The 24,149-nt window shown below is 50.1% G+C and overlaps 1 protein-coding gene across 1 annotated transcript; it reads right to left on the reverse strand.

Moving 5' to 3' along the window:
• Nucleotides 1-141: 141 nt before the first annotated feature.
• On the reverse strand, nt 142-23,664 carry LOC144729595 (fibulin-5-like). The gene is made up of 11 exons (XM_078609959.1): nt 23,059-23,664; nt 19,100-19,219; nt 15,679-15,727; nt 13,801-14,208; nt 10,547-10,669; nt 7,384-7,500; nt 6,582-6,701; nt 6,036-6,158; nt 5,111-5,237; nt 3,612-3,807; nt 142-3,027 (listed from the first exon to the last, which is right to left on the reverse strand). The coding sequence occupies exons 2-11, from the start codon at nt 19,196-19,198 to the stop codon at nt 2,866-2,868; spliced, it is 1,524 nt and encodes a 507-aa protein (XP_078466085.1). The 5' UTR covers nt 19,199-19,219; nt 23,059-23,664; the 3' UTR covers nt 142-2,865.
• Between the last annotated feature and the right edge of the window lie 485 nt (nt 23,665-24,149).

The following is a 24,149-nucleotide window of genomic DNA, read 5'->3' on the forward strand; positions in this document are numbered from 1 at the left end:
GTAATAATTTTGGTTGGATAGCCATGCTACGAACACGATGCGCAAGGCATATAAACGGTGTCTGCCGAGAATCTCCGTGTAATGGCCTTCAAGAAACCAGTCGCTTTGATTTCCTAAGTTGACGGATCCTGACTTATGTGCTGTTTGATATTGAAATGCTTTATTTATTGAAATTCACAACACAAGCTTCCATTATGTAACAGTAGATTTTTTTTGTTTTCTATCGCACGTAAACTTGCAGCAAAGTATTTTGTAGCACATGCAAGCGTACATTAAATTTCGTACAAAAGAAATCCTCTACATTCAATTGCATAGCAAATGAGCAATGCAAGGCAGCTAAATTATTGTAAAACACAATTTTTTCAACGTTGCACTTTGTACCGCGCATGAATTATAGCATTACAATACATTTTAAAAGTACACGTGAAGCATGCAAAATTATATTAACTGATTACCGATATTGAATAGCCCTCCCTGATTATACACCACTCATGCCAAACCATTTTGCTGAACCAGTTATTTGGTATGATAATAGGTTTTTCCCCTTTTTTCTGGCAACAAAACAGGTGTTAAGATATTAAAACACCAAACTGAAACCTTTTTTTACAAGGAATCATGTCTGTATTAACCACAATGCTTGTGGTCAGAATGCAAACAAAAAACATACTCTGATAGTATATGCATTGTCTTTGAAACTGATTGGTCCACACCAGAGACAGCTTTCTTTTGAGCCTCGTCTCAAACGGTGTCAGACCAGAGGACGCCAAAAGGCGTGGTTATGTGGTAATTAGAATATGTATTTGCTATTGAGAAGATCACTTTTGGTAGAGTATCTTGCTGGATACAATACCGAGTACATGACAAGAATAATTGGCACCTAATATGGAAATAATGTCAACTCTAAGGATCATTCATTATTGTATTTACGTCAGTTTCAGCTCACGTGCAATGAGGTGGTGGATTGTGGACTAACAAGATCGTGAGGGATGGCGATGGTGTCGGGAGTCATCAATCCACCAGTGGATAGATAAGGGCTAATTATAACGAGAATTGATGATGATGCTTCGTATCAGATATATTTATTCAAATCATTTAAATATAAATGTTTCGTTAAACCCGCCACCAACCGACACAGCCAATTAGTAAGGTTTGTCACTTAAACAAAACGTGCCAATTCGTTACTAATACAGCACGCCGGTGTCTTGGAGAGTAAATCGACAATATTTACAATTGTGGATTTACTCTCCAACACACCGATGTGCGTGACAAACCTTACGAATTGTCTGTGTCGGTTGGTGGCGGGTTTAACGACGCATTTATATCTACGCGATCTCACCCCCCAAAAAAACTATTATGGATAATATTGGTCGCGAAAGCCTACGTGGTAAACCGATTTAAAAACCTGTTTGTTTATTGTTGGTGAACATAAAACTCATCGACAGGGCTGTGAAGTGCAACTTGCAATCCCCATTGTCCTTGGTCAACGACAGTCTCTGGATGGAGGCTGCTGCCAGATCTGCTGAACTTATTATCTATGCGTGGTCGTGTCACGTCAACCCTAGAATGAGTACCTGGCACCGTGTATAGACGTCTGCTCTGGTGCTGGCCGCATGCTCACTCACACCGCCCTCTCGTGTGCGTGTGTTGTGCCAGATGTAATGCCTAACAGAGAATAGCTTCATGACATTCAGAGCATATTGGCACAAGACAGGAAAGTGGAAACAAATGTGGACACCCACTACCGGCTACCTGCCCATGGATCGTGATGATGATGATGATGATCAAAAAATCGAAAGCCTAAACGGGGGGGTTACCTCTATATACAGTATCATCCAGAGTACATTATTGCGTTTCTCCTCTGTTCTATATATGTGTCTTTGAAAAATATTTGATCTCGAAGGCCTATCAACCAATGCATTTTATACCAAATAAATCGTGTGTGTATAATACGCATGCAGTTTAAAATCGTGCAGTCGCCAATTGTGATAACTTCGACTGCAATGCGTTTGTTTTCTTTTAATTTCTCCCTGGCGGCAAAAATAAAGAGCCGTTGAACCCCTGTACATCCATCCTGCCTGTGCTGCAGGTGAAATGCTCAACACTGATAGAAGATGGACGTAAGAATGATCGGGGCATCTGATGAGAATGCAAGTTTTTGCATCCGTTAAGCTACATTGTATTGTACTGCGGTAGACGATCGTAAAAGTGCAGCGCGGCAATTTCTCGCTCGCACCACTGCTGTGAAGATGGGGCCTTCAATAAAGGGAGCATCCATCGAGGGTATTTGGCCTACTCTTCCGCACTGGCCAGATGTCTCGGAAGAGGTGGGAGTAGCCGCGCTTCAACTCCACCACACGTGGCCTGCCGATCGACTGACAGCGGCGTGCACGTGGCTGGGTGGACGGAGGTGGAGATTTAGACGCGGTCCCATTGTCTTAACTGCTGCACCGGGAAATTAAGTGGAACTGGAAAAGTCTGGATTGTGAGTTCGGTGTGCTGCCCCTTGAACCGTTAGCAGCGACGCGCTCTGTAAACCCTTGGAAATTCAGTGAACCGATGTCCTGCGTCAGTTGTTGCGCACACATTAACACGTTCCATATTCTATAAGCTTCGAAATTATATTTAATAACTCTGGACACAAGCGAGTCTCTACAGCATGCATTTGAGAAGGAGGTGCATGAGAAACTAAACTTTTAAAAAAGCAACAATGGATTTTTTGGTGAAAAAATAATAAACCCCAAAAACTACACGAATTGCCGGTGTATTCCCCAGAACAAAAATAACTAATCGTTTTATGCGAATCTTGCTGATTGTTAAGTCCGCGGAGGAACGATATAAATCTTTTTTTTACGTGCTCGCCGGCGTTCAGAAGTTGTGTTCTGACACGAATATCTTGAGCTGGATGACGGAGGTGCCGTGGTAGTTGAGCGCCGGGTTGACGGTGATCATCTCCAGGTCCAGCACGACCTCCCGCGGGCCCTGCAGCTGCTTGACCAGCACCAGCATGGCGCTCGCTGGGCCCAGGGGCTGCTCACACGACAAGCACGCACACGCGGCGTGGGCCCAGCGAAGCAATGAGGACAAGCGATTATTTAGGTTTAAGGAAGGTATAACCTGCACAATAAAAATAGCGCAATTGGTATGCATGTTTCTCGGCTCTGCGTCCAAGGCTGTCTGACCCAAATTCGAAGCTTGGTTAACGAAATGTCTTAACATTTATTGTCAATAACTTCTTCACGATATTCCGCACCTCCGATTAGCACGGTGGCTACGTGCGGTGCGAAATGAGTTCAACATACATTCTTTATGCTTATGAACCACTGCTAACACATTCTCTTCGTTGTCTTGTATGCCCAGAAATGTAAGTAGGGGTCTCTGGGCTCGTCACGCTATCTATCATCATGTGTTGTCCTTCCCCCGCACCTCCGATTAGCTACGTACGGTGAGAGAGAAGTTTAACATACACACACACACTTGGGTATTTGGCCACGCACACGACAATGCTGATCTATCGGTCAATTCGACTTGGAAGTTGGGTAACGGCATATTGCGCCGGTCATATATGCTCCACAGTACTTGTGCTCATCTACGAGACGGTCCGTATGATGTACCCTCATGAAGAACTCCCTCTGGTCGTTGCCGGCGCGAATGAAGAAGGTGTAGTAGGCGCCGGGGTAGCGCGTCGTGGCCTGCATCTGGAAGATGTCGGTGGGCACGGAGCGCTCCGATCGCAGGTGCATGTGCTTGTAGAGGACGGTGTACGGCTTGTTGATGCACGTGTTCTTCTCGCTGGGGCACACGCAGCGGCTGGCGAGGGGCGGAGGTGGCCGCCGCGTCGTCGTCGCGAAGAGCGGAAAGACGGAGGCAAGGCAGGAAGACGGCGATTCGTTAGGGAACGTGCCTCGGCCACGATTGCTCTCGGGATAAAACGTTTTTGCGACGCGCTCAAAATATCGCGTTGTACGATGTGGCGATCGTGGCAGATTCGTGAAAAGCGTTTTGCAGCTTCATCGTATTCTTTGCGCTTTGCAGTGCTTCTAGTATAAATTAAGGTTACTGGAACGTTATTGAACCGCAGTTTATTCAACGTATGCCTGTCACTTATCTTCCTATCGTTGGGACTTTACGATCTATAATGCTTAGAATGCACATGCTGACAATTACACTGGAAATAATGAAGTAATTCGATTAACTATAAAAATGCCGTAATCACAATGCCGTCAAGTACTCTGAAAAAGACTGGTTGAGATATCAATCTAACACTGCCTTGTGAATGTTTTTTTTCATGTAATTGATTAATAATTTAGGTAATGGGTCTCTTGGCGTTGTGTAAACATGACCAGAGAGCCATTGCCCTAAATGTTAGCCCAGCGCCCGTGGCAAATCAACAACGTCACGCGTTTAGAGTGTTTGGGCTGCTACAGGGACTCCTCCTCCTCTACTTACGAACATTCTACTCACGAACTTTCAGAGGTACGAACAAACTTGTCCGTACGTCCAGTTGCCTGTTCGGACTGAGAGTCGTCAAGTTCAACCGCAGCACGCAATGGATGGCGGTGGTGGCATCTACATCTGCAGAACATGAAGAACCGGTGGCATCTACATCTACAGGATATTGTACAACTTTTAAAGCTCTTTCCCCGTGTTTAGTGTACATGCCGTACAACGTGTTTGGAATCAACAGGAAGTAAAGTTGGACTTACGAACAAATCGACTCGTTCGTAAGTAGAGGAGTCCCTGTATACAATGTCCACGTGATAAGCCACATCATTGAGCTATCTTTTGTGGCCAGGTCGATTCTGAAAAAGAGCTGTATCGCTCACGGCCCTTATCTGGTAATATAAAAGTAGTGAATAAAATGCCAGTTTTAGAGACGTATGCTTATGAACCACTGCCAACACATTCCCTTTGTTCCCTTGTATGCCCAGAAATGTACGTAGGGGTCTCTGGTATCATCACGCTATCATTATTTCATGTCCTTCCCCCGCACCTCCGATTATCTGCGTACGGTGCGAGGGAAGTTCTACATACACACACACGCACACACTTGGGTATGTGACCACGCACACGGCAGTCCGGTGTTGTGTACTCCGGTGCGAGGCAGACTCACTCCTCGCCAGCCTGCGTGTACGGCTCCTCGCACTGCACCTTCTCCAGGCACTTGTAGCCACCGAAGACGTTGTAGCAGTTCTCACGCTCCGTGCAGTTGTGCGAGTTCGTCGCGCACTCATCGACATCTGCGGTCGAGACGGCGGCGTTTCAGAGAGAGCATCCGACAGCGTGGTCGTCAATTCATCACGGAGGTGTCTCCCGAGAATCGGCAGTGCCCAAAATAGACGGGTAGAGTGAGGCGATGTTAACTTCCTCGCCTGGTGTACAAGAGGTCGTGGGTTCGATCCCGACCCTGAACACCTGCTGTGTATTTGGAGTTTGCGTGTCTCTCTCATCATCACGGTGGCTAAGCGATGTTAACTACCCCGCCTGCTACGCAGGAGGTCGTGGGTTCGATCCCGACCCTGAACACCTGCTGTGTATTTGGAGTTTGCGTGTCTCTCTCTCATCATCATCACGGTGGCTAAGCGATGTTAACTACCTCGCCTGGTACGCAGGCGGTCGTGGGTTCGATCCCGACCCTGAACACCTGCTGTGTATTTGGAGTTTGCGTGTCTCTTTCTCGCATCATCATCACGGTGGCTATGAGATGTTAACTACCTCGCCTAGTATACAGGAGGTCGTGGGTTCGATCGCGACCCTGACGCCTGCTGCTCTATATTCGGAGTCTGCATGTTCTCCCGTGGATATTTCCTCCGGTTCCTCCGGTTTTGCCCTCTACATTTAGAATCAACATCACGCGTTTAGAGTATTTGGGTTGCTATAAATGTCCACGTGATGATAAGCCACTTCGTTCAGCTCTCATTTGTGGCCAGGTCGCTTCTAAAAAAAAATAACTACAAAGCTCAGTGTGCCTTTCTTGGTAACATAAAAAAAAAGTTTAGTTCAACGAGTTTGTCCCGTGCCGTGTCGCCCGCCCATACCGCGGCAACTCCCGTTGTCCGTCTGAAGCTGGTACCCGCCGGGGCAGCTGCAGGAGTAGGAGCCCGCGTCGTTGTTGCAGCGGTACTGGCACAGGTAGTCGGAGTAGCTGCATTCGTCCACATCTGGTAGGGTGCGAAGTTCCGACGCAGGTCAAACAATCCGGGGCTGGGGTGGTGCCGAGCGGTGCCGAGCGAGTGCTCGGCCTCTCGGGCGAGCTCAAGCCAGAGGCCGCCGGGGTCAACAAGAGCTCCGCGGCTCATCGGGTTCCTCCGGTCTAAATAAAGATTCTGATTGTGAAGTTTCCCGTAGTTACGTGCTCAAGCTTATCTGTTTAACTAGGTGCAAACTCGAGAGTTGACCTGGGGTCACGCACGGTTCGTGCGCTGCTCGTGACAATCACCGACAACGAAATTGCCCTTAAATTGCCCGAGTGGACCGTGGCCTTCATGGTTATGCCCTGGCGCGTGCGGCGCGGCGCTTGCACTGCACGTGGCCGCGTTTTGTAAGCGTCTAGGTGATGAGCGGAAGCACAAAGCGGCGGTTACCTTTGCAGGTTAATCCGTCGCCGTCTAACACAAAGCCAGGGGAGCAGCGACAGAGGAAAGAGCCGTAGGTGTTGAAGCAGAGCTGGCTGCACGGGCTGCCCTCCACACACTCATCCACATCTGGCAGGGGTGGAGCAGGGGAGTGGGTGGGTGGGTGGGGGGGTTGGAAGGAAAGCGTTGAGCCCATTCGTTAATTGTTTCTGCTTACATCTCGGGTACGGAGAAAAGCACGATGATGTTATCAGGTGAAGCATTGTGCGTGACAACTCAGAGGGAGGAAAAGCCACACTCGGGCGGTGGGTAGCGGCCCTCGGAATCAACGTCAAGAGGCGACTCCCAATGTCTATCCCCTGCAGGGCTGTTTACTCCCGTAAATGTTTTAACGCCGAAGCACAATGACGGGACTAAACACATTGTGTGTGTGTTGAACTTATTTCGCACCGTACGTAGCCGACCGTGCCGATCGGAGGTGCGGGGAATAGAAAAACAAACTAAACACAAAAAGGAACGTTGTTGGGTTAAAAAGAACACGCGTTGAGTTAAAACACATTTCAAGGAACCACGAGGTATCTTTAGCTCAGCTCAGACTATTATCGATTGGCCATATCTGCGGACACACGTCCAGTGCGCTGAACCATCGCACCACGGCAGCTTCCCCGCTGCCAACATCGGTGCTCGTGAACAGCACTTGGACCCCGTGGGGACGACTCGCGTCCAACTTGCCGAACCCAGCTCGGCCGTAGCGTGGGGGTGGGGACCCAACCGGGGGCGTCCCCACCCCCTCTGTCTGCCAACCACTGACCCTCGCAGGAGCGGTTGTTGGAGGAGAGCACGTAGCCCGGGCTGCACTGGCACGTGTAGGAGCCCTGCGTGTTCACACAGGCCTGGGCGCACATCCCGTAGCGGCACTCGTCAATATCTGCACCAGCACAGAAGGCGGCCCGCACACGCGCGCCATCTCAACAGCCGCGACGACGCTCCGTGTCCGCGACGCTTCGTTATTGCGACGATTTTTAGTTTGACTTTGGTGAAGAAGAAATTCTCCTCCTTCTTCTACGAGGTCACGCCGCGCGTCGTCGTCGTCGTCGTTGTTCGCGCCGCGCGACGTCCGACGTTTCGCGTCCGCGGTGGGGGCTTCTGCGCGGAGCTGGATTGGAGAAAAACCTGCGGAAGCGCTCGGGAGAGAAGCTCCTCGTGTCGTGTTGTTGGGGGACAGTGGCGGAACAAGGGGAGAGGGTGGCAGAGAGAGTGATCGCTCCCATCCCCTCCCCAGGTAATGGCAGTGCCATTAGCATACCACTAACCCCTTACCAGTGCCCTCCCTAGCTTATTACAGACCAATTCCGACCTTATTGGTCACCCCGTGCCCCTTATACATCTCGACGCTCATTCTACAAAGTCCCATCACAAGGGAGACACACAAACAAATAGACTTTTTGTGTTGTTGCCCGTATTGAAACAGCTGTAAACCGAGGTATGCAATCGACTTGCGTGTGTCTCGTGACTCAAATGTGAAGTGGTACCTAATTATTAAAAAAGGGACAAGCACTGTACAATAAGTTACGAATGACCATTAATTTACAGCTCCGTTTCAATCCGCTGCTGGATAAAGATCTCCAGACCGTGCCAGTCATGGAGTTTGTTTGACCATACTTCACCACGCTGGTCAGTGCGGGTTGGTAAAGGGCCGTTTCGGATATCACCTCGCCGCTGACGTGAGCCACGTTTGGGAGTTGAACCCAGGTCAGCAGGGTGGACAAACCACTGCGTAGTGTACACATTTAGATCATGTGCATATTTTCTCAGACTAATGTTTGCAATTTCCATGGGTCTTAATTTCTCAGGGAGTGATGGAAAATACACATTTGTAGCACTTGTCACCCACGGACAAAGTCACAGACACAGAGACGGTCACGATCATACAATGACTTCTGCTGTAGTCCCCAGCGGAGGAATTGACAGCTCCGTTTTAACAGCTTGTGGTATTTCCGTGTTTTCCAAGAGCAGGGAAAAATACAGGACTTGGCTTTGTTGAAAGCCATCACTGTTTCCTATGTTTATCCTGATTCAAATGCCTAACAAAATACACACCTGGCGTGGAGGTAGTTCATATGCACAGAGGGAACATGTGCAAATAATTTGTAAAAGTTAATTTATATCGTTTTTTATGCAGTATACATTTCCGAGTGGAGTGATTTATCGATTTCGCCGTTGCGTTATTTCAAAAAATTCCAGCGGGCTGTGTACGACCCTCGATCATTCGCGTCACTGTGCATCGGCACAAACATTAATCAGCTTAGGGCCATGAAACTTCATCGTTGTTTCTTTGTGCGAGGCGAATTTTCAGTTTACGCGCATTTGACGGTGTTACTAAAAATCAATGACATTGTAATCAGTGCCGGATTAAGCTAGTGCGGGGCCTGTAGCATATGTTATAAAGGGGCCCTAAATAAAAAACAAAACATGAATATTAAAATATATATTTTTTACTTGCGTAATAAAGTAATTGTATTTTTTCATTTGTTATACAGCCAGATAAAGCGACAAAACGCTAACCATAAACACCCAGCCGTTCATAAAAGTTGAAGGCAGTATAGTATAGTACTATAGTAATAGAGCAAGTGCAGAATCACTGAACAGGAATTGATAGATTTTTATTTAAAGCTTTCGTGACTGCAGGGATTCATATTCTTGGTTCTTTCGGTAAAGTCACGTAGAAGGGAAATAATAAAATAATATAAATATTAAACAATAACAATTCTCACGACTTTTCGACGGCAACACAAGCAATCATCATCAGGTGTGAAATCCACAGCAATAATTTTTTTATTGGTTTATATTATTTTATTATTTCCCTTCTACGTGACTTTACCAAGAATAGCAATTGATAGCTTGAAAGCATTTAGCACGGGGCCATTGAAAGTGCGGGGCCCGTAGCATATGTAGCTACTTTTGCTACGAGGAGAATCCGTCACTGATTGTAATCCTCCAAAGGTGCGGACGGCGAGTTCAATCATCGGCCGCGTCACTGCCGTTGACGAGGACCCGCCCACTAGAGGGCGCCCTACAAAACTCCTCCACAGGATTTTTGGGCTCAATCAGAATATTTTATTTAAGACTGATGTCCAGTCGGGACGGGTCTGAAAGTCACAACAATAAATAATACAAAAAGCCAATGTCTTTGAAGAGATGGGAGTAGCCACACATTTTTTTCCAGACGTAAAGATCGTACTTCAAGGCGTCTTCGTGCTTACAAAAGTGGCGTGATGCCACGTGACGTCGCGTGTAAAACTCGATTAAATTTAGTTTTGTTCTTGGGCTTAAATCTCAAAATCTGGAACAAATATTTCTCTTTTTCGAGCGGTGCCCTCCTCCTTTCGTCGTGACAATAACTTTGCGTGCACATGGCGCTTGCATGCCTCAGCAACTCAACGCGGTAGTGCATCCCATCCCACCTCGAACTATCAAACGGACCCCCCCCCCCCCATTTGGGCCGTGACACCAGCACACTTTTAGAGTATTTGGCTGCTTAGTTTATTTTAGTCACCGAGTACTCTGCTCCGGCTGGGTGCCTTTGCGTGGGGGCGGCTCATGGTCTTACACACAGACTTAACTATGTCCTACTGGCTTTTTTTAATTTTACCAGGTAAGGCCCACTGAGCTGTCGATCTGTTTTCAGAAGCGACCTGGCTATCTCAAATGATAGCTCAACGAAGCGGCTTATCATCGTGCGGGAATTTATAGCAGCCACAATACTCTGAATGCATGATTCTAAATGTAGAGGGAAAAACCACAGGAACTGTAGAAAATTCCACGCGACCACGGGGAGAGAGAGACAGAACATGCAAACTCCAAATATACAGCAGCAGGCATCAGGGTCGGGATCGGGATCTAACCCACGACCTCCTGTATACCGGGCGAGGTAGTTAACATCTCCTAGCCACCGTGGCGCCCCCCAGACTTACCCACGCACTGGCCCGCCACCATCTGGTATCCCTCCGGGCAGCGGCACGTGTAGCTGCCGGGCGCGTTGGTGCAAACCTGGTTGGGCCGACAGCGGTGTGTGCTGGTCGCGCACTCGTCCACGTCTGTCTCACGCACACGCACGCACGGCAAAAGGTCACGGCTCGCTCAGACTCGCAGCACGATACCAACGCGCGGGATTGCGGTGCCGAATTTAGGCACGAGCGAAGTGAGCTACTGCAGAGCTCACTTGTCCTCGCGTTATGAGGGGGCCTCTAAATACGTTGTGGCCGAAACGTCGTGAGAATTATTTTATTGTTTTATTTTTATTATTTTATTATTTCCATTCTACGTGACTTTACCGAAAGAACCAAGAAGATGAATCCCTGCAGTCACGAAAGCTTTAAATCGAAGTATATAATTAATACAACATTTCAAGTGTTACATGTGTATGTTGAACTTCTGTCGCACCGTACGTAGCCGTGTTAATTGGAGGTGCGGAGAAGGACAACAAACTCACATTCTGTTGCACATTTGCCTACATATATATATGCAAAAATGAAGCTGACATTTTCTGTTAGAGCAACACTTTTCATGGTAATGCAATGGGGGCCTCCGAAGCTTTACATAGCTGAGGTCCCCAGCATGTCGTAATACGGTGCTTGGCATGAAGCGAAAGATATAGTGGACTTCTAAAACAACAACAACGGTAAACAATAATAACAATAGTCGTGGGCTTTCGCGACCAATATCATCATGACTGTGTCGGGTGGTGGCGGGTTTAACGACACATTTACGTTTACGCGATCTAACCCAAAATAAAATCTGTATTATGAACAATAGTGCAGCAATACACTGAACCAACAACGACCCAGAGGTCGCCGGTTAGATTCCAACTCCCGGAGCGGCAGTCGAAATAATGGGGAGTCGTTTTCCTAAATCAACCAGACCAACACGCGCTGAATGCTTCCAAATTCAACTCGCAAATCTTCCGTGCAAAACGATCTCCTCCTTGAGCTGGAATAAGAAGCCGGCATATACTCGTGTGCTTATAACCAACATAGTGCTTGTATCATAATTAACCTTTTGCCTCCCCCATCCCCACCGCCAGCGCAAAGTAAGTGCGTGTTGCTTATATCAGAACTGTGCTTGTATACGGCGCGCTCATTTCTCAGCTCCCCGCTGCTGCACGTGGGTCAGGCAGGGGGGTGGTGGCAGCCGCCACGGTGACTCCGCGTTACACAACAACGGCTGGCGCGCCGTGGCAGCGGCTCACACGTAGGCCAGGGTCCCCGCCCAGCTGCTAACGCAACACCAACAACCACCACCACCACCACCAACCAACCACCACCACTAACCGCGCGGGCGCCACGCGCGAACCCGCACGTACGGGAGTGGGGCGCTGCCCGCAGCGTGCGCGCTGGCCGCTCGCCACGCGCGGGGCTCCATCTGGGGCACGCAACCCTCTGTCGGTGACCGCTGCTGCGCTAAATGCCCCGCATTGTCTGGGGCGGGGGGAGGCGGCGCTGGGGGCCGTGGAGGGGCTGGAAGGCCCCCAAACGCGCCTCGCGCTGCCTCGACGCAAACCCCGGCCGCGGGCTGCCCGCAAGCGTGCCCAGCAGAGTGACCCCCAACCACACACACACACGCACACACACACGCACACACACACACACGCACACACACACACGCACACACACACGGGGCACGTGCGCGCGCACACACAAGAAGCACGCGCGGGCGAGACGCGCACGCGCGCGCGTGTGTGTGCGTGTGTGCGCCATACGTCCACAAAGATCCTCCTTTCACACGCGCAAATTATTTCCCCGAACGCCGTCGGTGGGCGCACTGTGAATGCTGGCGAGGCAACAGGCAGGGGAGTGGTGGTGCGGCAAGCATAAAGCTCACCCAGTTGCGGATGGGGGTGACTTGGGGGGCATTCACGCGGGCGGCAGCGAGGAACCCAGAGCGGGGGCGGGGGGGGTTAGAAATCCAAACGGGGCACGCATTCACGGCCAAGAATCAAACCTGCTTGGGGGGGGGGGGTGGTGGTGCAATGAGATGAGCTCGCGTGGGAGTGACAGGTCGATTATTGCGCGGTGGTGGCTGAGAGAGGCGTTCATCCAGCAGCATGTCTGCACGTGCGTTGAACTTCTTTCGCACCGTACGTAGCGTAACGTGCCAATCGGAGGTGCGTGGGCTTGACCACGGCTCTGATGATGGACCGTGGCTGATGATGGGAATCACGGGGTCGTTCATGCGGCTGCAGTGCCACTGTTCCGTACGAAATACTATACACTGGAGATTTCGCGATAGACAGAGCGCGCACTATGTCAGGGAGGGCGGCGGGGGGGGGGTTCGGGATTTTATGTCGCGGGTCGCAGAGGGGGGGGGGGGGGGCGTTGTGACGAGCGCTGACAACTCGACACGCGGTCCACGCCATGTCATCCACGGCAGTTCGCGCGAAGTGTGACTACAAAAAAAAGATCCCCCGTGTAGCCTTAACAAACTGTAGGGGCAAGTGCTGTTAGCGAGCACCTATGAAGGCCGGCACAGAACACGAGGGAGTGGGTGGCCAGCACCACGCCCGATCGCCTTTGTCTCCTCAGTGTCGATGTTTACCCACCGCACCAGGTACTCATTTGAGGCTGAGTCGACCTAGGGGAGGCCCAAGACCGGTTCAGATAATCGTCACTGGTGTTGGCCGTGAGTCGGAGTCGAACTCGGGTCGCCAGGTTCGTAGCGCAGCGTAGCGCTAACCGCTACACCACCGCTCCCCACACATACACACACCCACACACAGAGTGGACTCGAGGGATGACGCGAACCGAGCTCTCGCTTAAATCTGCAGAGGAAAAGGGAGAAGAACGGTCTCAGCAAGGGGCAATGCAGGAACGACACCATGGACAGGGCCCGACTTTTAACTTTTTTATTTTACCAGGTAAGGCCAACTTGAGCTATATTGATCTTTTTTAGAAGCGACCTGACTATCACACATGATAGCCCAACAAAGTGGCTTATCATGTGGAAATGTACAGCAGCCGAACTCTCAGCCAAATGGACGCATGTTGATCCTCAATGTGGAGGGGGAAACCGGAGGACCCGGAGAAAAACCCACGTGTCCACGGGGAGAATAAACTCCCAAATAAACAGCAGCAGGCGTCAGGATCGGGATCGAACCCCACCACCTCCTGCACACCTGGCGAAGTAGTTACCGTCTCCCAGCCACCGCAGCGCCAACACTCGAGGCACTCACCCACGCACTGGCTCCTGGTGTCCCGCGTGTAGCCCAGCGGGCAGGAGGGTAGCCCCACGCCGCCCGCGCTGCCCGCGCCCGGGTTGGACGCCGCTACGCGGTGGCCGGGCACGGGCGGCTGAGGCCCGCGGTTCGGCGGCGACGCTCCGAGACGAACGGCCGCTCCCCCCCCTCCTCCCCCTCCTCCTCCGGGCTGACGGACGCCCGGCAACGGGGGCGCCACCTGGGACGAGGTCTCACGGGCGGCAGGCTGGCTGCTGCCACCGGCGCTGCTGCCACCGGAGCCGCCGAAGCTGTTGGTGACCACGAAGGTGGCGGAGCGCGGCAGGCAGAGGTAGCCCCCGTAGTGGTTCACGCACTTCATGTCGCCCTTGCACGCGTCCGGGATGGTGTCGCACTCGTTGATGTCTGAGCGCGAGGGTGCCGCGGGGGGGAGGGGTTGAGAGAGGGGGGTGGGAGAGGGGGGGTTGGCAGAGGGGGGGAGAGGGGGGGGGAGAGGGGGGGTGGGAGAGGGGGTTGGGAGAGGGGGGGGGGAGAGGGGGGGAGAGGGGGGGGGTGGGAGAGGGGGTTGGGAGAGGGGGGTTGGGACAGGGGGTTGGGAGAGGGGGGGTTGGCAGAGGGGGGGAGAGGGGGGCGGGAGAGGGGGGGTGGGAGAGGGGGTTGGGAGAGGGGGGGGGAGAGGGGGGGAGAGGGGGGGGGGGTTGGGAGAGGGGGGTTGGGACAGGGGGTTGGGAGAGGGGGGGTTGGCAGAGGGGGGGAGAGGGGGGCGGGAGAGGGGGCGGTGGGAGTGGGGGGGGGAGAGGGGTGGGAGAGGGGGGTGGGAGAGGGGGGGGGGGAGAGGGGGGGTGGGAGAGGGGGGTGGGAGAGGGGGGTGGGAGAGGGGGGTGGGAGAGGGGGTTGGGAGAGGGGGGGGGAGAGGGGGGGTTGGAGGTTCGCCGCTCGTCGAGTGGCCGAGTGGCCGAGTGGCGGCGAGGGCAGTGTTTGTGTGCGGGTGCCAGGTGGATCGCTGTGCTTGGGGAACCGCGAGAGGTAGTGGCGAGTTAGGGGAGGCCTTCATCCAGCAGTGGATTGATCATGGTCGATGATGATTTGATTAGATTTCATCCCAAATTAAAAAAAAAGATTTAGCTGGCAATGTGCATGTATGTATTGCCCCATCGTTGGGTTCTATTGAATTGCTCCCTTTGACAACTGAGAAGAAAATCGACGAACTCTCGTAAATAAATAAGTAAAAATGTTGACCTCCTCGATGCTTTCCATGATAAATAAGATAATGTATTCCACTGCTCAGTGTTTGTTTACGAGGCTTGGGCCCAACAAGGTGGCCGCCCAGTTAACGCGAGTGTAGGGATCCGACAACGAGGCCGCTTGCCATTTGAAACACACCTCGAAATCTCCGCAAAGGCGCAGAGAGAAATACATCCGTGAGACACGTACTGCTTCATTCTGCGGGCGATTCTCGCGTTTGGGCTTGCAATCCGCAGGTGCGGCAGCTGCTCCACCAGCAGTAACAACGTGGTACAACGCAGGTTTGTGTGGAAAGTGGTGAAATGTGGGTACTCTTATCACCTTCTTCCAAGACGTGTGGCCAGCCTGGAAGAGTAGGCCAATACCCCTATAGAGGGGCTCTGTAGAGATCCCTATGGCGGAGAAACCCTTCTGCCAGCAATGGCATGAGCAAGACATTGCAGGGCTGCACCTCTGCAGTTAATTTCATGTGCGCTCGATCAGTGACGTGGGATGATGTGGTCCCTGCGCTGCGTTCATTCTCCCACCATAATCATGCTAATGATGATGATGGTGGTGGTAGTGGCTTCCATACCAGAATGCCGAATGTCAGTGGTTGAAAAAAAAACCGCACAGCGCGAGTCACCCTACCTTTGCAAGTGGTCATGTCGGAGTCCAGTTCATACCCTTCCGAGCAAGGCTACACAATCACGAAGCACACATACAGACAATGCAATCATTGACATATTCCATCAAGGTCCTTAAGATCTTCTCATCTCCAACTGCTCAGCACTCCCAGGTATCTAGGTTCCGCTCTTTTAGCGACCGGTGCTTCTGTTAACGTGGCACCCAAGCTAAGGGACGCCTCGCCACTTGGCATCAGGCAATCGGAGTCGGTAGATAATTTGAAGTCTGCTTTGAACACCCATCTCTTTAAAGTGGCCTTCCCTCTTGAGTTTGCTCTGTTGCCCCTGGTTCTGTTTTTGTTTCCTGATTTTCATTAACTTCGCATTGGGATCCTCGGATGGAATGCGCATTATACATTTGAATCATTATTATAATTGAAGCATACTCGTGTAATTTAGAAGGACTTAAACGAAGTTAATCTTACCGAAAAGCAATGAACAACTGAGCACAGAACTTTGATCACACCGTACACCAGACTGCAACGTGTTCGTGAACAGAGAGGGGTTGCCCAGTTCAAAGGACACGTGCGTGGTCACGACTGGACGCGTACAATGCGTGCGTGTTTGATCCGTTGCTGGATGATGGTTTCCCCACGCCCTGCTGGTCACGGGGGTTACTTGACCATACTGACGACTCGTGCGAGTTGGTGTAGACAGGGAGCATAGACGGTTGGATCGTAGTATAGTACAACACGGCATTGTGCCGCACCGCTGTCTGCTGGCAACGTGAGCCCACAGCAGCCTATAGCACCTGTTTCACGAACGATGGTCACCCACGCGAGAACGATCCGGGCTCAAGGCCTGATTATTATCTGGAATGGACCCGGATCTGTTCCGATTGTACACCGGCTTTGCGTTCAAAAGAGATTTTCACTGCCGCACTAAACTTCGTCGGCTGGTCCACGATAAAAAAAATAATAATAGAGGCATGCAAAGTATGTGGCCGGTTTAAAATAATGTGAGATATCTACTGAGTCGTTGCTCTGTGAGCAGCCTCGTGGGCCACACGCCGTGGCAAAATTCAGAATGACTCGAAATGTAGCAGCCGCTTGCCATGTGACACGGCCGAGATGAGTTTTGTGTTCATTGATTATTTTACTCGACGGCACGTGACTGAATAATGAAAAGTAGCATCACCAATGCGCCCGGAGAGGACCGTGATTTGTCCGGCGTGGTTAGCACCTGGTGTGCCAGCGAACGGTGGAACAAAAATAACCCCACGGTCGTTTGATAGAATTGTAACAAAACTCTCGAAAGGATGCAGCAACAATAACACACGGAGAGATGCCTTCATCCCGCAGTGGATTGATCATGACTGCTGCTGCTGCTGATGATGATGATGATGATCGAATGCATTATCGTGATGACAGCCGAAATGTGTGTGTGTGGGGGGGGGGGGATTTTTTCAGTAGCAGCAGGAGATCGCTCACTCTACCGGCTATAAATAACGTTGTGTCGAACGCCGTGACAATTTCGTCGCGCGCGTGCGCATCCAATGCGATGGCCGTAATAACGAGGTGCGAATTGTGTCACGTGGCATCGCCGCAGCAACAGAAGTATGTGCGCGCGTGCAGTCAACCAGAATCTGTAGGATGTGATGGCGAAGCCCGAGTGTGGATACATCGACGACTCACTAAAACTACATCCCAAATCTGAGTATCTTCACGCCTACAAGACGTGAGCTTTTTGTTATTCCTTCCAGTATCTTCTGGCAAGCAGATGCAACGTGCATTCTAGAATTCGTGTACAAATACGTGTACAGCCCTTTGTCAATCCACTGCTGGATGAGAGCCTCTCTTTACAAATCAGGGCCGTCCGTAAGGGGTGGGGTGGGCGGTGTGCGGGGCCCGGGGCAAACTCCACCGCGTGGAAGCCCCCAACGCCTTCAAACTAAAGCGGAAGTGTTACATCATCTGACGCCCCCCCCCCCCCAAGCGCGGGGCCCGGGGCGGTCGGACCTATTCACCGTGTACCCTCGGGACGGCTCTGCGGGATTCGGGAGGTTATCCGACCCTACTTGACCTGCTCTGGTTCAGCGCGGGTTGGTGAAGGTGTGGCCGCCGAGATGTGGACACACAGAGAAGTGCATTGCAGCAGCAATACGGTGTTGCTCCACTGCCAATCGCCTAGCTCTGTATCCTATAGCAACCTGTTATACATGAGGGTCGTCCATCCAAGTACCCTTCAGGCCGATACCTGCTCAGTTTATTAGACCGCATTCCGCGAGATTGATTATAAGTATAAAGTTCATAAAGGGGGGGGGGGGGGCATATTTCTGAATGTGTACAAGAACTGTTTTGGTATTATCCTTATAAGTGGACTTATGCCTTTCACATAAATGTCACGGGGTACCTTTTAAAACGAACCATCGTAGCTGATACAGTCCTCTCAGTTATCTGGATTTTCAAGCCCAGGTCTCAGCAGTGTCCGCTCGACACCCTGTGTGTATGTTGAACTTATTTTGCGCAGATCGTAGCCAACCCTGACCTCTGAGCCACCTCAGCGGTTTTCTAAAAAAGAAGTTCACTTTCTAACTGGAACTGGTGGCACATCTGCAAATAATCGTAAACAGAAGAAAAAAAATACACTGCTGCACTACTTTGGCAAAAACAGATTTTTCAACCCCTGACAGTGCCTATTTGGCAATATACTCCCTCTGTACCAGCCAACTTTCACAATCAGATATTTAAAATTACATGAACAAATACCATTTTGGGCCACGTTCGTATGTTAAGTGCAAGCCAGTGCAAGCCGTCCTATGCTCATGGTGATTTGTTTTCTGGACTGGGTGAATACAATGGCATTACCCGAGCGAGTTCGGCCATCATTCCTCCCTCCAACAACCCCCTCTCTCGGGACATGAGCTGCGATACTGCACTCCGTCCACCAGGGCAGGCTGTACATCTCAAATTAAGATGTGCACAGTGACACGCGTAGGTCGTGACTTTGTTTAAACCGAGGTCAAAGGTCGTATTTTTGTGCATTGTTCAGGATGAATACCGTTCTTCCCTGGTCCCTTCTGGTGAAAAATGAGCATTTACTAAACTCTCCACGGTGAACATTGCTCAAGTTAAGAGCGGTGACTGACAGATTGAGGTTTCTCACATTTCAGGATAGAATAGGCCAAACGTATACTGTTCGAGAAAATGATACGTGATAGCATTGGTGCGATTGCTTAGGCTTTGAAAACAATGATGGCACGTTGCATTGCAGTCGTATAAACATATATATACATACATGCACTCTATTGTACAATCACAGATCGGTTCGTGCGGCAGGTGACTCTCTCATCCATCAGTGGATTGACAATGGCTGATGATGGTTGATGATGATAATGGTTGATGGTGATGATGGTGGTGATGACTAAAACTCGCCTGGTTCCTCACCATGTATGTGAGCGGAGGATCTGGCTGCTGAGCGAGAGCTGTCGCTGCGAAAGAGGCCACCAGCAGCAGCAGCAGCGAGCACGGGCACAGCGATCCCATCTCGAGAGAGGCTTTGAGTCACTGTCAATGGGGAGAACACGGGGACGTTATACATCCTACGCAAGTGCTGTCTGGGCATGGCTTCCAGATGGTGTTCAAAACACATTGCCCAAGCTGCCTCACGAAGCATTTGAAGTGTCTAAGGGAGATTTTTTTCCAGTATCAAAAATGATAGGAGGGGGGAAATATAAGTAGAGGTTTTACCCCTTTCTGGCAATTAAACATGAGTTGTGTTAAGATTTTGATTTAAAGCTTTTGTGACTGCAGGGATTCATCTTCTTGGTTCTTTCGGTAAAGTCACGTAGAATGGAAATAATAAAAGAATAAAAATATAACATAATAAAATAATATAATATGTTTTATTTTTATTATTTTATATTATTATTTCCATTCTACATGACTTTACCGAAAGAACCAAGAAGTTGTGTTAAGATGTTCAAACACCAAATGGATAACTTTTATAAGGCATCAAGTCTCCGTTAACAACACGTGCTTGTGGCAAAGCATGGAAGCAATCATGGTCTGATAATATATGCATCGTATTTGAAATTCATTGGCCTACAGCTCTATGTTGCATTTTTGTTGTTACCATTTGAAGTGAGGTTTGCGTGGCCGCTGAAGCTTCATGGCCGCTCACCACAAGCCCCATTGTGTTGACACAGCTGCGTGGCGATTTCCTGCAGGCTGCGTTGTAAAATTGAACTCTCGTCTTCCCGTGACATTGCTTACCAATAGAGGCCACGTTTGTTTTTTTGTTATTAGGCGATCAATATACACAGGACCGATGGGCGATGGAAGAGAGAGATTGGTAGCGAAAGGAGGGCGCGTGGCCGAGAGGATGACCACCACCACGGGGGCATGATGGAGTGAGTCCAGGCGTGAGATGGACCTGTGGCATCGCAGCGCCACGAGGGATGGAGGCGATGCAGCCTGTCACGTTTATAGTACGTTACCCACGTGCGTGGCCAAACTGTTATTCTTGTTAATGAACAACATACGGTACGTTTCATCAATGTCATTAAGTGCACACAATTCACGCTGTTATGTGCAATGTTGTGATGAGAGGTGGTTTAGAACTTGTCTCCGCGTATTTGTTGTGCTGTAGCTTGGTGCCACCGAATCCTCAAGAGAGGATAAGGCGAGAAGAGGAAGTCCATCGTAGTGGTGGCGTTTCAGCGGCTGTTGACTAATGTGTCGAGTTTTGTTGTTGTTGTTGTTGTTGTTTGTGCACCACTGCCAACGCAGCAGCTTCGCCAGATAAATTTACCACGGAGACGGTTCGTGCTGTAAGTATCCACGATGTTCGTGCTGGTTTTCCAGTGTGAGTGGTAGCTTCAGAATGTCAGAGCATGGATCCAAATCAGTCAGAGTGAACTCTGGTTCAAGGGAATTGGACAAACATCCTAATTAGGAGGCTTTCCCGGTTAAACGAATGTTCATTATTATTAAACGAGGTACAGTCGTTAATATGAACATGCAGATACATATATCCGATGCACATCTGGGGTGTACATTTGGCAGGAAGGTGGATTCTGCAAACACGATAATTAGATTATGCGGAGTGAAATGTGGTCAACATTCAATAGCGGTTACTTCAAGGTCATACGTTAACTCTGTTATATTGGGTAGTAATGTTGATGTGTGTGCACTGAAATGTGATGATGATCGTGTAATTGCTACCACATAGCGAGTGATAATACCGACTCGAATATACTCAAACGCGTTTACGACTCATCATCGTCGCTGCCAATGAAGATCGCTGCTGATATAATTCCCATGCAGATCTCAGGTCTTTTCACAGACAAGGAAAAGCTGTAGTACACACTCACATTTTGCATTCCAACTTTAGTTTATTAATGGTATTTTAATTTTCTCAACCGAGTCGCGAGATCGTATATTAAATTTTTGACGATTTTATGCAAACTACAAAAAAAACATGTAAAGCAAGGGGCATTGAACAACTCAATATGTCCAACATTATGCACACTATATATATATCTTGCGGAAAAGTAGCAATGTCGTGCTTGGTTGTAAACTATAGCGGCTCCCAGAGAGTGAAGTGTGAATATGGATGGCAGGGATGAAAGCAGCATCCATTGCATAAGCAGCACCACCACATTAGAAATTCACATTTTTCACAAAAATAAATAATATTGAGCACTTTTGGATGGTCTGCCCACAGGCCCAGCCGGTAGCGTGCTCGTTGCTTGTTGCAGAAGTCCGCGGTTCGGTTGCAGCATCCACCCTGATTAATACTGCGGTCTGCGTAATTTCCATTACGATACTACATGCCCTCAGCTTCGCGGTGGACGTTACAGATCCCGTGACGCCATTCACAAGAGTAGGCCCTTGCGTGCCGGTCCAACCTTGCCATGTTCGAAATGACACAACCGATTACTCAATCGGGATTATACAAAGCAATTGGTGCCCACTGTTCGCAGACCAATGTCCCACGTCGCTCTTGCACATTAGACTATTCTCGTGAATTGTGTTGTTACCTGGTTAAACCAAATTTACCTGAAACTTGGTCATTGGATTTGCTTTTACCATACTTCACCACGCCGGGCAATGAGGTTTGGTGTGTGGGGGTCCAGGACTGGTTTTGATATAACTCGATACGTATGTCAGATAAAGCCGGGAGTCAAACTCAGGTAGCAGGGCTCATAGCGCAGAGCGCTAATCCGTTTGCCATTACTCCTCAACGTAAATTTTTTTATAGCCACTAAAAATTGTATATAACAAAGACAAAGTTCTCCCGTAGAGCCTTAACAGACTATCGGGGGCAAGTGCTGTTAGCGAGTAGCACAGATGAAGGACGGCACGGTACACGAGGAGGTGGGCGGCCAGCACCACGCCCGGCCGCCTTTGTCTCCCCAGTGGCGATGTTTGCGCACCGCACCAGGTACTCATTCGAGGCTGAGTCGACCTAGGGAGAGGCCAAGGACCGCTTCAGATATTCGCCACCGATGTTGGCCGTGAGCGGGAATCGAACTCGGTTCTCCGGGGTTCGTATCGCAGCGCGCTAGCAGCTACACTACCGCTAGTGTCTATAAACTATTACACACACACACGCACAATAGGGCATGTCCCAGAGCATTCCACAACATATTCGCGGGTACGGCATTACTTTCCAAATCGACCCTGGCTCAAAGGATCTCGGTGGCACGTGTTCTGCGTTAGCTCCTTTATTGTAAATAAAACATCGCCAGATGACAGGCGGCAATGGTGGGCACGCTTGTGGCTGTCGTGCGCTGGTTGGACCATTCCCACACCACCGAGCTGACGACACGCGATCGAATCCCCAGGCACACAATGCACATCACCCAATACATCAGAGCAATAGACCCGTCAGTTTTCAAACCAGCAAGGTGCCACCAAATACAATGCGATAGCTGGGTACATTGAGTGCCACGATTCATATTAATTTGGTATCACTCTCAGGGTATAGAGGCGCAGCCCTAAAATGTCCTGTTCACGCCACTGCTGGCTGCAAGGGCCTCCGCTAGAGAGTCCATCCACAAAGAGGCTATTTTGGCCTACTCTTCCACGCTGCTCAGACATCTTGGAGGAGGTGGGAGTCGCCCCACTTTACTCCTACGATCGACGTATAACTGTGACGAACCCATCTATACCGCTGGTGCAGACAGAGGCCGCGGGATTTAAGAAATGCGCACCTCTGCCTCAACTGCCGCGCCGGGACATCGAACCGATTGCAAGTCCCGCATGTCACTCATTACACCAGGGCTGCATCCCCACCGTAAGTGTAGCGTGATTTGAAAAGAATTCCTCCGCAAACACAGCGGCCAATAACACCGAACACGCCGCAGCCTACGCATTCTGCAGTGAAGCCACGTGCTTACCCAGATGTTGATGGTTCACAGCGGAGCTCCTTCTGAAGCGAGGTGCTGGGGCGCAGAACGAGGTCGTCAAACAAAAAAAAGAAACAGATTCAAGGAGCCGCGGCTTGAACGAGAGACGTGAAGTCGTTCCTTTGCTTCGTTCCCTTCGCGATTCCGAGAGAGTCCACCGAGCAGATGCGTCAAAATGATCGGCTTTAGTCACTACAATTGTAATAATATAAATGTATATAAACTAGGCTTCTCGAAGCACGTGGGTTGTACTAATTTGAACGCAGCCCTTCTATTTGCAGCGTTGCATTTAAAGTTTCGCGGTGGTATTTAGTTTTTGCAAAAACAGTTCAAAGTTTGTGATAGTTACTTTTAATCGTATATACAGGACCTATTTATTTGTTCTGCGTTCCTTTGTAAAAAAAAATAACAACAACTTTACAGCTTACTTAGTTCAATCAAATTATCTAGATGCAGCTCGCTGTCGTTCGTGTATTGCTTGGCAGGGTTTTTTTGTGTTGAGGGAGGCAATGGTGTACGGGTGTTGAGATGGGTGTCTCTGTTCCTGACCCTCTTGCCTGCTCCTCGCTGTGCGCCGAGACTGTGAGAGTGGGCGGTCGTGGCACCTTTATACCACCGCGCTCCCCTCTCGCCGACTGGCAGAGCCCTCCCCCATCTGGTTTCACTCAATCTCGCTCCCTCTCTCGCTCTCGCCTCTCCCCCTCGCTTCGCTGGAATGCCAAAAAACGGTCTGGGCCACCCTCCTAAGCCCTCCTCCTCATCACGTACAGCGTGCGTTCTATCGGATGTGTCGCAAGTCTTTCGAAAAGGCCGTCCATATGCGCGCGCGCGTGTGGGTATGTGTGTGTGTGCTGGCGTCTGCAGCGGGTATTGCAATTTGTGGTGGGAATTAATGTAGTGATAATAATAATATCGTCGCGAGTGAACACCAATAATAATTACTCTGGGATAAAACCAGCCCAACTAGCTAACACCCGTCGGCTCGCAGATTGTACGGGTGCCGGGTTTTTTTTTGTTGGGTTATAGAAAGTGTAAGACCGCCCTTTGAATTAACGGCCCAAGCCGATGTGTAAATGTTTTCG

This window comes from Lampetra planeri, chromosome 33, assembly GCF_965212315.1.
Source record: "Lampetra planeri chromosome 33, kcLamPlan1.2.h2, whole genome shotgun sequence".
NCBI classification, from domain to species: Eukaryota; Metazoa; Chordata; class Hyperoartia; order Petromyzontiformes; family Petromyzontidae; genus Lampetra; species Lampetra planeri.